The sequence below is a fragment of the Henckelia pumila genome, chromosome 2 (assembly GCF_033568475.1).
Source record: "Henckelia pumila isolate YLH828 chromosome 2, ASM3356847v2, whole genome shotgun sequence".
Classification (NCBI taxonomy): Eukaryota; Viridiplantae; Streptophyta; class Magnoliopsida; order Lamiales; family Gesneriaceae; genus Henckelia; species Henckelia pumila.
This window is the reverse complement of record NC_133121.1, coordinates 21060176-21073468: the sequence shown is the minus strand read 5'-3', so window position 1 is coordinate 21073468 and position 13293 is coordinate 21060176. Positions and strand designations below refer to the sequence as shown.

At 39.6% G+C, this 13293-nt stretch overlaps 1 protein-coding gene across 1 annotated transcript; it reads left to right on the top strand.

The window, feature by feature from the left end:
• Positions 1 to 11304: 11304 nt before the first annotated feature.
• On the top strand, positions 11305 to 12252 carry LOC140877346 (uncharacterized). The gene has a single exon (XM_073280882.1). It carries the CDS (start codon positions 11305 to 11307, stop codon positions 12250 to 12252), a length of 948 nt encoding a protein of 315 aa, XP_073136983.1.
• Positions 12253 to 13293: the final 1041 nt, after the last annotated feature.

Genomic DNA, 13293 nt, shown 5'->3' with positions numbered 1-13293 from the left:
AATAAACCAAGAGCCAAGTAAAAAAAAAAAAAATTTAAAATTTCAGTGTCTCGCTCGATCGGTGAAAAACACCCGATCGAGCGAGCACAATTGCTCAACTCTCGGATGGAACAAAATTTGGCTTCGCTCGATCCGTCAACTTCTGCGGATCGAGCGAGCCAAAAACTGAATTCTCTGTTTTGCAAAATACAGGGCTCGCTCGATCCGTCAACTTCTGCGGATCGAGCGGGCTTCAATTTCCAGAAAATCTGCAGATCACATTTTGCTGTCAAACTCGAGCACTATCACTTCCAATCACCAAATTCGATCCAAAACATGATATATCAACTCCAAAACATGCATCTACATATAAACAAGGTCATAAGCATTTATACATGCATTTATTTACATCCAACAAGTCGCTAAAGATCGTAAACGACATCAACTATATCAAGTTTCATACATGTATTCCAAAACCAACATAACTAAGGTTTAGTGCTTCTAAAGTTCAAGACATCATCTACAACTAGAGTCCTCACGTGCTAGACTTTCTCCCAGCTGTCAATGACATCGATGACTAGCTCCTGCCCCTTCTGTTGTCATGCACACATACAAAACAAGACAACAGTCGGATAAACTCCGGTGAAAAAACATTCTCAGTATAACCAACATATAGAAAGCGTTAAATAAATCATCTTGACTCTATTTAAACTCGACTCAACAAATAGAGTACGTAAACTCTTTACAAATGAATTGATTCACATAACTTCAAAGCCATCAAGATTCATAACTGATATTGACATGGATATCCATCTAACGAGTTCGTGACCGACTCGCAAATAAGGTTAACAGCAACCTTGGCATAGAATCAATTTAATATAGCATCATATCAACTCAAATATAAAGATCCACTACCTGTGATGGATCGACAACATCACAATCAAATCAAAAACATAACAAGTATGTGGTTTTTGCGGGCCAACTCAAGATTAGTCGTTCTTGAGTTTCAAAGTCCCTACTTCGCGATGTCGTCATTATACCTTCGTTTATCTCGATTCTGAACTCTTCAAATCTGAAATATACAACCAAAATACATATATCAACTTCATTTCAATCTATCATATCAAAAACGAGTCGAAAACAACATAAGATCATCGATCAAACTCATTTCAAACCTCAATCCAACTTCTTCGGTTCAAAGTTGTTGTCTCAAGTCGTTGGCCTTCCAAACTCGACTGAAATGGAAGAATAAAATTCCATACCATTCACATCATCAAGATAAGTGTTTCAGCTTAGCTATCGAATAACAAAACAGTCCAAAAACTCGATTAAACGGCATAGCGATTCAAAATCGGTAACCGACGTAATCCCGAAACCATTTCTAACTTCAAAACCCAATCATACGTATATTCAAGTCAATAACCAGCTGATAAATCATTCAAATCCTCATCTCAATAGCTATAAAAATCGATTAACATGCTGGAATCAAGATTGGATACAAATAACACAAAATCATCAATCCGGTTTCGATATAGAATCGCATAAACGTCGATAAACATAATCGAAAACTCAACATCTGATATCTGCCCTTTATTGATTTCTAAATCCATATAACACAACATAAAACTTACACGAGATCGAAGCCCTCGTTGTAAGGATTCCAGAACAATTTACGGAATCAAAATCGGATAACCGGTTCAAAAGTTACGGCAAATCGAAAATCGAACTTTCAAAGAAAAACGATGAAGGAAGGGCTTTGTTCTGAAAATCTGCATTCATTCCTCAATATACACGTTGCAAGCTGAGTGATCAAGTAATAATCTGATAACTTAAATCAAAATTGCACTTTAGTCCCTCAACTCTTCAATAATTGCAATTTGGTCCTCAACCCTTATTTTAATTCAATTTAAATCCTAAATAATTTAAGAATATTATAATTTAAATCAAAACTCTAAATATTCCCAAATTAAATATACGCGGATTAAAATCAAATTAAATTCGGATTAATTTCTAATTAATCTCGGGCCTTACATTTCTCCCCCACTAAAATATGAGTTCGTCCTCGAATTCATAAACAGTATAGATATGCAGACTGCATGCTCATAAGAATAAAGAATAACTGAAAACTGAATAAGAACTCACATCAGTGAAATAGATAAGGAAATCGTTGCTTCATATCTTCTTCGGCTTCCCACGTCGCTTCTTCAACTCCGTGTCGACTCCATTGAATCTTCACCAATGGAATAGTCTTCGTTCGGAGTTGCTTTGTCTTCCTATCAAGAATCTGTATAGGTCATTCGAAATAGCAAAGAGTATCATCCAACTCAGCTTCATCAGATCGAATCACATGAGACGCATCAAATATATACTTCCTCAACATCGATACATGAAAGACATCATGTATCCCAGATAAAGACATAGGAAGAGCGAGTCGATAAGCAAGATTGCCTATCTTCTCGAGAATCTCATACGGCCCAATATACCTCAGAGATAATTTTTCTCGTTTGCCAAATCGAACTGTGCCCCTGAACGGTGAAATCTTCAGAAACTTTCTATCTCCCTGATCAAAAGATAACGGCCGTCGTCGTACATTTGCATATCTCATCTGTCTATGCTGCGCTGTTCTCATTCTCTGCTGTATCAATTTCACTTTCTCAATCATCTGTCTGATCATATCTGGCCCTAACTCAGGTACCTAAGAAACATCATCCCAATAAAAAGGCGATCGACACTTCTTCCCATATAATGCTTCAAATGGTGCCATCTCTATACTCGTCTGATAACTGTTGTTATAAGAAAATTCCACAAGTGGTATAGAATTTTGCCATGTAACACAAAAATCAAGTACTATAGCTCTAAGCATATCCTCAAGCGTCTGAATAGTTCGTTCAGATTGACCGTCAGTTTGAGGATGGTAAGCAGTACTCAAATGTAAACGCGTACCTAAAGCTTCCTGTAGGCTATGCAAAAAATGCGAAGTAAACCTCGGATCTCGGTCAGATACAATCGACTTTGGCACACCGTGTAGTCTTACCACTTCTCGAATATAGAGATCTGCCATTTGATCATGACGATAAGTCATTCGGTAGGAAATAAAGCACGCAGATTTCGTCAATCTGTCGATGATCACCCAAACAGCATCGCATCCTTGAGTTGATCGTGGCAACTTCGTTACAAAGTCCATGGAAATATGGTCTCATTTCCATTCAGGAATCGATAAACTCTGTAATAAGCCACCTGGTTTCTTTCTTTCAGCTTTCACCTGTTGGCAATTCAAACATTTAGATACAAATTCAGTCACATCAGACTTCATTTGTTTCCACCAGTACTGACTCTTCAAGTCATTGTACATCTTTCTGCCTCCAGGGTGAACACTGAAGCGACTACAATGGGCTTCTTTCAACATATTCTGTCTCAAGTCTGCAGTATTGGGAACAACTATTCGGTCATTCACATACAAGGTATCATCATCACTAACCTTGTACTCAGACTGATGTCCTGATCGAATCATTTCAATCGATTTCTGCACATTCTGGTCGGCTTTTTGTGCTTCTTTGATACGAATCAATAACTATGGCTCAGCACTGATTGCATACACTCTCATCGGCCTTCTATCTGTCTCAAATACATACCCCGAAATACAACAATCTTCAATCAAATTAGATACACCTATCGTAGACAAGGATAAAGCACATACCTTTCTACTTAGGGCATCCGCTGCTGCATTAGATTTTCCCGGATAGTATTTGATTTCACAATCGAAATCCTTCAACAAATCAAGCCATCGTCGTTGTCTCATATTCAATTCAGATTGTGAGAACAGATACTTCAGACTTTTGTGATCAGAAAAGATTTCAAACTTCTCGCCATATAAATAATGTCTCCAGATTTTCAATGCAAAGATGATTGCAGCCAATTCAAGATCATGAATCGGATATCTGACTTCATGTGGTTTCAATTGTCGAGAAGCATAAGCGACAACATGTCCTTTCTGCATTAAAATACATCCCAAACTCTGGTGAGAAGCATCACAATAAACAACAAAATCACCAGTACCTGTAGGGATTATTAGAACAGGCGTTGTAGTCAATCTCTTCTTTAGCTCGATAAAACTCCTTTCACCAGCCTTAGACCAAACAAATGGTGCATTCTTCTGTGTAAGCTGTGTAATAGGCTTCGCTATATATGAAAAATCTCGAATGAAACGACGGTAATAACCAGCTAAGCCCATAAAACTTTGAATTTTTGGCACAGATGTCGGTCTCTGCCAACTGATCACAGCTTCAACCTTACTCGGATCCACTGAAATATCATCTCCTGAAATTACATGACAAAGAAAAACAACTCGCTGCAACCAAAACTCACATTTGGACAACTTGGCATACAATTTCTCTTCTCTTAATATTCTCAATACAGTTCGGAGATGATCAGTATGTTCGCACAGATTCTTAGATTATATCAAAATATCATCGATAAAGATAATCACAAATTCATCTAAATATCTCTGAAATACTCTATTCATCAATCCCATAAAAACTGTCGGTGCATTCGTTAGACCAAAAGGCATGACTATGAATTCATAATGTCCATACCTGGTTCTAAATGCAGTCTTAGGAATGTCTTCGTCTCTAACCCTCAACTGATGATATCCGGATCGTAAGTCAATCTTCGAATATACTGACGATCCCTGCAATTGATCAAATAAATCATCGATACGAGGTAAAGGATAGCGATTCTTTACTGTTACTTTGTTCAATTGCCGGTAGTCAATACATAATCTCATTGATCCGTCTTTCTTTTGAACAAATAATACCGGAGCACCCCAAGGGTAAACACTCGGTCTGATATATCCCTTAGCCAACAAATCTTCGAGTTGGTCTTTTAATTTTTTTCAGTTCAATCGGTGCCATACGGTACGGTGCTTTCGATATCGGTTGTGTACCTGGAATCAATTCAATACCGAAATCTACCTCTCTGTACGGTGGCAATCCTGGAATCTCGTCAGGGAATACATCTGCAAACTCGCTCACCACCGGTATATCAGTCAATGTCGGACTAGTCTTCAGTATATCGACTGCATAAATAAGGAATCCTTCCGCCCCTTTATGTAACAAGTCAGTCATAGAAAGAACAGATATCAAAGGAATTCTGGCTCGTGATCCCTTACCATAGAATTTCCACTCATCAGTCATATCAGGCCTGAACTTCACAATCTTCTGAAAACAGTCAACTGTGGCTCTGTACTTGGTTAGCATATCGATACCGATTATGCAATCAAAATCAGATAAACCAAGAACAATACAGTCAAGCTCAACTTCATTACCTTCATACTGTAGTACACAATTTCTTACAGACTTCACTGATACTATACCTTTTCCCAACGGTGAAGATATAGACACTACAGTATCTAATGACTCAACAGGCAATTAATACAATGTAACAAATTGCTCAGAGATGAAGGTATGTGACGCACCAGTATCGAATAAGACATAAGCAGGATAACCAGAAAGAAAATAGTTACCTGCAATCACATCGTCCGGTGCTGCTTGTGCTTGCTCTTCTGTCAATGCAAACACTCGTGCTTGTTGCCTGGGAGGTTGATTTACTGACTGACCTCCTCCTCTACTCGGTGCTGCAGGCTGTGGTTGAAAAGAGTGAACAGAAGATGTAGGTTGACCTACCGGTCTCGATGATCCTGCATCATGTGCACCTTCAGAACCTCGTTGTGGACACACCCTCGCAAAGTGTCACATCTTGTTGCAAATGTGGCAGTTTCCAAATACGCCTCGGCATTGGTCATTGGTATGGCGACCACCATACTTGGTGCAATATACATCAGACTTCTGTCCAGCCCTAGACTGTCGGGAACTACCTGAACTCGAAGAGCTACTACCCCCAGATCTCTTGAACTGTTTACTCTTGCCCTTGAAGAAGTTCTTTTTTCCACTGCTGCTACCTCCAGCTTCAAATCGAGGTGGCGGTGGAATTTGTGACTGTTCTTGAGACTGTCTCACTGGTTGTGGAACAAACTGTGCTCCTCGTTGTTTCAGTATTCCTGCTTCCGCACCCTTTGCTCGATTCAGAGCATCAGCAAAGGTATTCGGTCTTCCCAAATTCACAAGTGTAAACACATCAGGATTCAAGTCATTGATAAATTGATCGGCTTGATCTTCATCATTAACAGCGATATGTGGAGCAAACTTCAACAAGCTAGTGAATTTGGCAACATAGTCCTCGATATTTAACTGTCCCTGTTGCAAACTCGCAAACTCTGCTCCTTTGTCCTTGCGATAAGACACAGGAAAGAAACGCTGATAGAAAGCAGTTCAAAATACAGACCAGGTAATAACAGTACCTTGGTTCTCCAATGCTTTCTTCATCGTTATCCACCAACTCTTGGCAAGGCCATGCAGTTGATGAATAATCAGTCTCACACGACGATCATCTGAATAATCAATGGACTCAAATAACTGCTCAATATCTTCCAGCCAGTTCTCACATTCCACAGCATTCTCAGTTCCTTGCAACTTCGGTGGTTGGAATGACTGGAATCGTTTCAGAAGTTTCTCCATCGAATTAGCATCACTAAACTCATCAGTAGAAGTACTACCCTGTCCATGTTCAGACACTGTCACCAGTACCTGTGCAGCATTTGTCTGTTCAGGCTGATTCGTAGCCAACGTCTGTCTAACTCTCGGTGCTGGTCGGGGAGGCATATCTGATAATCAAACAGATTAGTGTACAGTTCAATCTCAATTACAACAAGTCTGTTACAGTCCACATTGCCTTCATAAAAGATCGAGTTTTGATTCATCCTCATAATACATGCTAGTACTTCAATCAAATAACCAGATAGCATGTAATTCAACCCATTGTATAGCATATTCTTCGCAAATTATCACAGCATCATGTGACAATTTAATATCTGTAATCAATCAATCATATATCATACAATTATGAAAGCAATAATTAAATCAGAATAGAAGACTCGATCTACCCCGCTCATCTAATCTCAGTCCAAGAAACTTATGCTCTGATACCACCTGTTGTGGGGACCTCAGGTTGCTAATCTCATCTTAGGGCAATTAATGAACAATTAACATTCATTAAACATCAATTAATAAACCAAGAGCCAAGTAAAAAAAAATTTAAAATTTCAGTGTCTCGCTCGATCGGTGAAAAACACCCGATCGAGCGAGCACAATTGCTCAACTCTCGGATGGAACAAAATTTGGCCTCGCTCGATCCGTCAACTTCTGCGGATCGAGCGAGCCAAAAACTAAATTCTCTGTTTTGCAAAATACAGGGCTCGCTCGATCCGTCAACTTCTGCGGATCGAGCGGGCTTCAATTTCCAAAAAATCTGCAGATCACATTTTGCTGTCAAACTCGAGCACTATCACTATCAATCACCAAATTCGATCCAAAACATGATATATCAACTCCAAAACATGCATCTACATATAAACAAGGTCATAAGCATTTATATATGCATTTATTTACATCCAACAAGTCGCTAAAGATCGTAAAAGACATCAACTATATCAAGTTTCATACATGTATTCCAAAACCAACATAACTAAGGTTTAGTGCTTCTAAAGTTCAAGACATCATCTACAACCCGAGTCCTCATATGCTAGACTCTCTCCCAGCTGTCAATGACGTCGATGACTAGCTCCTGCCCCTTCTGTTGTCATGCACACATACAAAACAAGACAACAGCCGGATAAACTCCGATGAGAAAACATTCTCAGTATAACCAACATATAGAAAGTGTTAAATAAATCATCTTGACTCTATTTAAACTCGACTCAACAAATAGAGTACGTAAACGATTTACAAACGAATTGATTCACATAACTTCAAAGCCATCAAGATTCATAACTGATCTTGACATGGATATCCATCTAACGAATTTGTAACCAACTCGCAAATAAGGTTAACAGCAACCTTGGCATAGAATCAATTCAATATAGCATCATATCAAATCGAATATAAAGATCCACTACCTGTGATGGATCGACAACATCACAATCAAATCAAAAATATAACAAGTATGTGGTTTTTGCGGGCCAAACTTCATTTCAATCTATCATATCAAAAAAGAGTCGAAAACAACATAAGATCATCGATCAAACTCATTTCAAACCTCAATCCAACTTCTTCGGTTCAAAGTTGTTGTCTCGAGTCGTTGGACTTCCAAACTCGACTGAAACGAAAGAATAAAATTCCATAACATTCACATCATCAATATAAGTGTTTCAGCTTAGCTATCGAATAACAAAACAGTCCAAAACTTGATTAAACGGCGTAGCGATTCAAAATCGGTAACCGACGTAACCCGAAACCATTTCTAACTTCAAAACTCAATCATACGTATATTCAAGTCAATAACCAGCTGATAAATCATTCAAATTCTCATCTCAATAGCTATAAAAATCGATTAACATGCTGGAATCAAGATTGGATACAAATAACACAAACTCATCAATCCGGTTTCGATATAGAATCGCATAAATGTCGATAAACATAATCGAAAACTCAACATCTGATATCTGACCTTTATTGATTTATAAATCCATATAACACAACATAAAACTTACACGAGATCGAAGCCCTTGTCGTAAGGATTCCAGAACAATTTACGGAATCAAAATCGGATAACCGGTTCAAAAGTTACGGCAAATCGAAAATCAAACTTTCAAAGAAAAACGATGAAGGAAGGGCTTTGTTCTGAAAATCTGCATTCATTCCTCAATATACACGTTGCAAGCTGAGTGATCAAGTAATAATCTGATAACTTCAATCAAAATTGCACTTTAGTCCCTCAACTCTTCAATAATTGCAATTTGGTCCTCGACCCTTATTTTAATTCAATTTAAATCCTAAATAATTTAAGAATATTAGAATTTAAATCAAAACTCTAAATATTTCTAAATTAAATATACGCGAATTAAATTTAAAATTAAATTAGGATTAATTTCTAATTAATCCCGGGCCTTACATTATCAATCAAAGAGAAATAGTCTAGAGGTTTTGACTTCACCTGGTCTCGACAATGTTCATTCCTAATTAATCTATTTTCATGAGTTCATTTCAATTAATAACCAAGAACACATAGATTATACTATTTCCCTCTCCCGAGTATCAAATAGAATGTATCAATTACAAATCAATTCTAATATTCATATTAAGAATCTACTTGTAATGATATGTGTAAGACAATGTTCTTTTTAGGCTCTATTAAAGTTATAAGATCTCCCGAGACATATAAACAATTAATAGTGTGAATTCTATTGATCCTATTCTAAATCCCCTCTCCCGAGTGCCGGATTCTGAATAAATATGACAAATCAATTTATGGCCAGTAAATTGAAAAGACTTTCAAAACTAGAATCACAATTAATTTAAAAGAACTCAATTCAATAAAATCAAAAATTCATAAACATGTCTTGACCAGGCTATATCAACCTCTATTCGATCTTCCGTGTCCGGACGATCTATCTTCGTCTTTGTTCTTTGATGTTCTTCCAACTTGTGCAGAATTTTCTCTTCCAAAGTCTCCAAAATCTTCTCTCGATCGATCTTTGATGTGTTTCTCTCTATGCGGCGGTTTCTCTCTCAATTGTGTGCAAAAGAAATCCAATAAATAAAAGCCCACGAAAGTCCAAAGGTTTCCTTCCCGAAAAACGCAAAAAACTGACTTTCGCAATGGCGCGCCCGCGCCTGAAGAGAGGGGCGCCCGCGCATGTGATTCTGTCTCCTGGATGCTCAAAATTTCTCATCAGGCGCGCCCGCGCGTGAGGTTAGGCACGCCCGCGCATGCCTCTCGGGTATGAAAATCTGCATCGCGCGACAATATTCAAAAAATCATATCTCACAATATAACCGTCGGATTGAGCTAAAATTTTGACAGTAGCTTCAAAACATCCTAAACTTTATTATGAATAGTGGAGATAGGATTTTGATGCTTCAATAATTCTCAGTAATTTTCTGAAGTTGATACTCCATAATGCCTCCTTCCGCTTCTTCTTGCTACTTTTGCGTCAATCCATTCAACTCACAAAAACAACAACTAACATGCATAAAATCCACTCGATAAATCACAAAAGTTAATTCAAATCATATATAAATTAAGTGCATAAATTGCACTTATCAACGGACGCAGAAGCCGTAGTGTGGACTTGTAGGCGTGGGATATAGACCCAGTGGTGTTAGGATTTGCCCGCAGTGTTAGAGGTACGTAAGTACTGATCGAGATAATCGGAATGATATATATGCTTATATGTTGCATGAGTATGTGCTATATGTTTTCCATGATTTATTGCTTTAGCACATGCATGTTTTATACTTGACTACATCTTGTGAGATGTGAGTCATTGACAGTTTCAATAGGGTGCTTGTAACTCATCATGGACTCGATTCAGGTATTGTTAGTTTCCATGTGAGCCTTGTGTCCTGTTTTGGATTCGGGTCAGATTTTGGGGAGGCTCAGCCCCTGGTTTTGCTATCACTAGGAGCGACCACGACGGTGGAGTAGACGCTATAGTTGATAGGGTGAATATACGAGTACCCCCGCGGAGGCACTCTCTGGCAAGGTACTGTATATTCGGTGGCGCCCTGAGCAGACTGTTTTACCCAGGATTTTAAAGTCATTTATTTGCTGCATATTTGTTTATATATCATTGCTTTCGTATTGAGCGTTGTCTCTCACGCCCATGTGTTTGGTGTTCTTGGGATACCTTGTGGCGGGGCAGGTTTGAGGCTAAATGGTCCAGGAGGCTCGCACCAGGAGTGAGACCGGTGCCGGTGGCAACGAGATTTTATTGGTAGGGTTGTGACCCCAAGAATTTCGATTTGGTTGTATAAGTATTATACACTTTAGTTTTTTCGTCGGTTGTATTCTGCCGATCAGATTTGTTGTATTTTGAATTATCCGCTATTCACGCTTTTAAATATTATTGCATGCGCTTTATTACTCTGATTAGGTAGTGGATCCAGGTAGGGTAGCTACATTTGTTGGTATCAGAGCGCATTGCAACCGGGGAATTAATAAAAGCGGATTGAAATACTTTTTGTTATTGAACATATGGCAGATTACGACGAGAGTCAAGATAGTGGAGGCGATCGAGATGGTCGTAGGCGGGAACGGCGCAGGAACCGTGAGGATCTGGATCATTTTAGTATGCACCGATTTAGTGGATAGAAGTGGAACCGTTGTCAGCAGTGCAGGCGGAGACATACTGCAGGACAGTGTCCTCGAGTAAACAGCGCATGTTTTCAGTGCGAACAGGAGGGCCACTTGAAAAGGGACTGCCCTACTCTGATGGGAGCATCGAGTGGATCCATAGGCACTCAGGCATCTGTGCAGCAGCAGCAGCACTCTCAGCAGCAGCACCAGCAATCGCAGTCGTCACCGCGACATACTTATTCTCGAGGTCATTCTTCCTTACGGCCACGTGTTCAGGAGCAGGTCTTTGCACTGAACCAGGAGCAGGCGGAGGCAGACAGTGATCGGATGATCGCATGTACATGTAGTTTGTGTGGTATTTTTTATTATGTCTTGATTGACACTGGTGCATCATACTCATTCATCTCAGCATGTTTTGCTAAGAGGTATAGATTACCGTTTATCTCTTTAGACGTATTGCTAAAAGTATCAACTTCGATGAGTCAAGAGGTCTTGGCCAAGCGTCTAGTCTTGGGTTGCATTTTTGATTTCGAAGGGCATCAGCTTAGTGCTAACCAGATGGTTTTAGCCATGGAGGATTTCGACTGTTTTATTGGGATTGATCTCCTGACTACTTACAGAGCCATAGTTGATTGCTATCATCGGTTTGTTCAGTTTCATCCCAAGGATGGCAATGCATGGTATTTCTATGGTGAGGGAGCACGACCTCCGATGTCAGTATTTTATGCTCTGAAAGCCCGGTGTGATTTAGAGTCTGGCAGGGAAGGCTACCTTATCTATGCCATCGATGCATCCTTGGAGGGAGCAGACATCCAGGAGATACCCGTAGTCCGTGAGTTTCCCGATGTGTTTCTGGAGGATATTCCAGGTTTACCACCAGTGAGGGAGATCGAGTTTGGCATTGAGTTAATGCCAGGGACAACACCAATTTCCAGAGCTCCGTACCGATTAGCACCTTTAGAAATGCGAGAATTGCAGAAGCAACTGCAAGATCTTCTTGATAAGGGCTACATACGGGCGAGTGTTTCGCCATGGGGAGCCCCAATCTTATTTGTTAAGAAGAAATATGGATCGATTGCATAGATTATCAACAACTTAACCAAGCAATGGTGAAGAATAAGTATCCTCTTCCGCGGATAGATGATTTGTTTGATCAGTTGTAGGATACTTTCGTTTATTCGAAGATCGATTTGCGATCGGGATATCACCAGTTGAGGGTTAGAGAGGAGGATATCTCTAAGACAGCCTTTCGCACACGGTATGGTCACTACGAGTTCTTAGTGATGCCATTTGGTTTAACGAATTCTCCAACTGTCTTCATGGATTTGATGAACAGAGTGTTCCGTGACTTTCTGGATAAGTTTGTGGTAGTGTTCATCGACGATATCTTGGTATATTCTCGCAGTGTTTACGAGCACGTTTTCCATCTCTGTACAGTATTGCAGATACTGAGAAAGAGGCAGTTGTATGCTAAGTTGAGCAAGTGGGATTTCTGGATTGACTGAGTTGTTTTTCTTGGTCATGTGATTTCATGAGACGGAGTTTCAGTTTATCCTAACAAGACGGAAGCCATTTTGAATTAGTCACGACCGACGACAGTTTCAGAGATTCGTAGTTTTCTTGGGATGACAGGTTACTACCGAAGATTCGTGGAGAACTTTTCTCAGATTGCTAAGTCTTTGAGCAGCTGACGAGGAAGGATGTGCCATTCGTTTGGATTTCAGAGTGCGAGGAGAGTTTTCACGAGTTGCGACACCGTCTGAATACAACTCTAGTGTTGGCACTACCGTCTAGATCAGGTGGATTTGTAGTTCACACCGATGCTTCTCTCCAGGGATTGGAATGTGTTTTATCGTAGAGAGGTCATGTGATTGCCTATGCCTCTAGGCAATTGAAGATTCATGAGGAGAACTATCCCATACACGATTTAGAGCTTGCGGCCATTGTCTTTGCTCTTAAGATATTGCGTCATTATTTGTACGGTGAGAGGTTCGAGATATTCACTGACCATAAGAGTTTGAAATATTTGTTCACTCAGGCAGAGTTGAACATGAGGCAGCGACGCTGGATAGAATTATTGAAGGACTATGACTGCGAGATTAAGTACCATCCAGGCTCTTCCAA

Coding starts and splice junctions, on each gene's coding strand:
- LOC140877346 (XM_073280882.1), top strand. CDS start 11,305: ATGGGAGCATCGAGTGGATCCATAGGCACTCAGGCATCTGTGCAGCAG.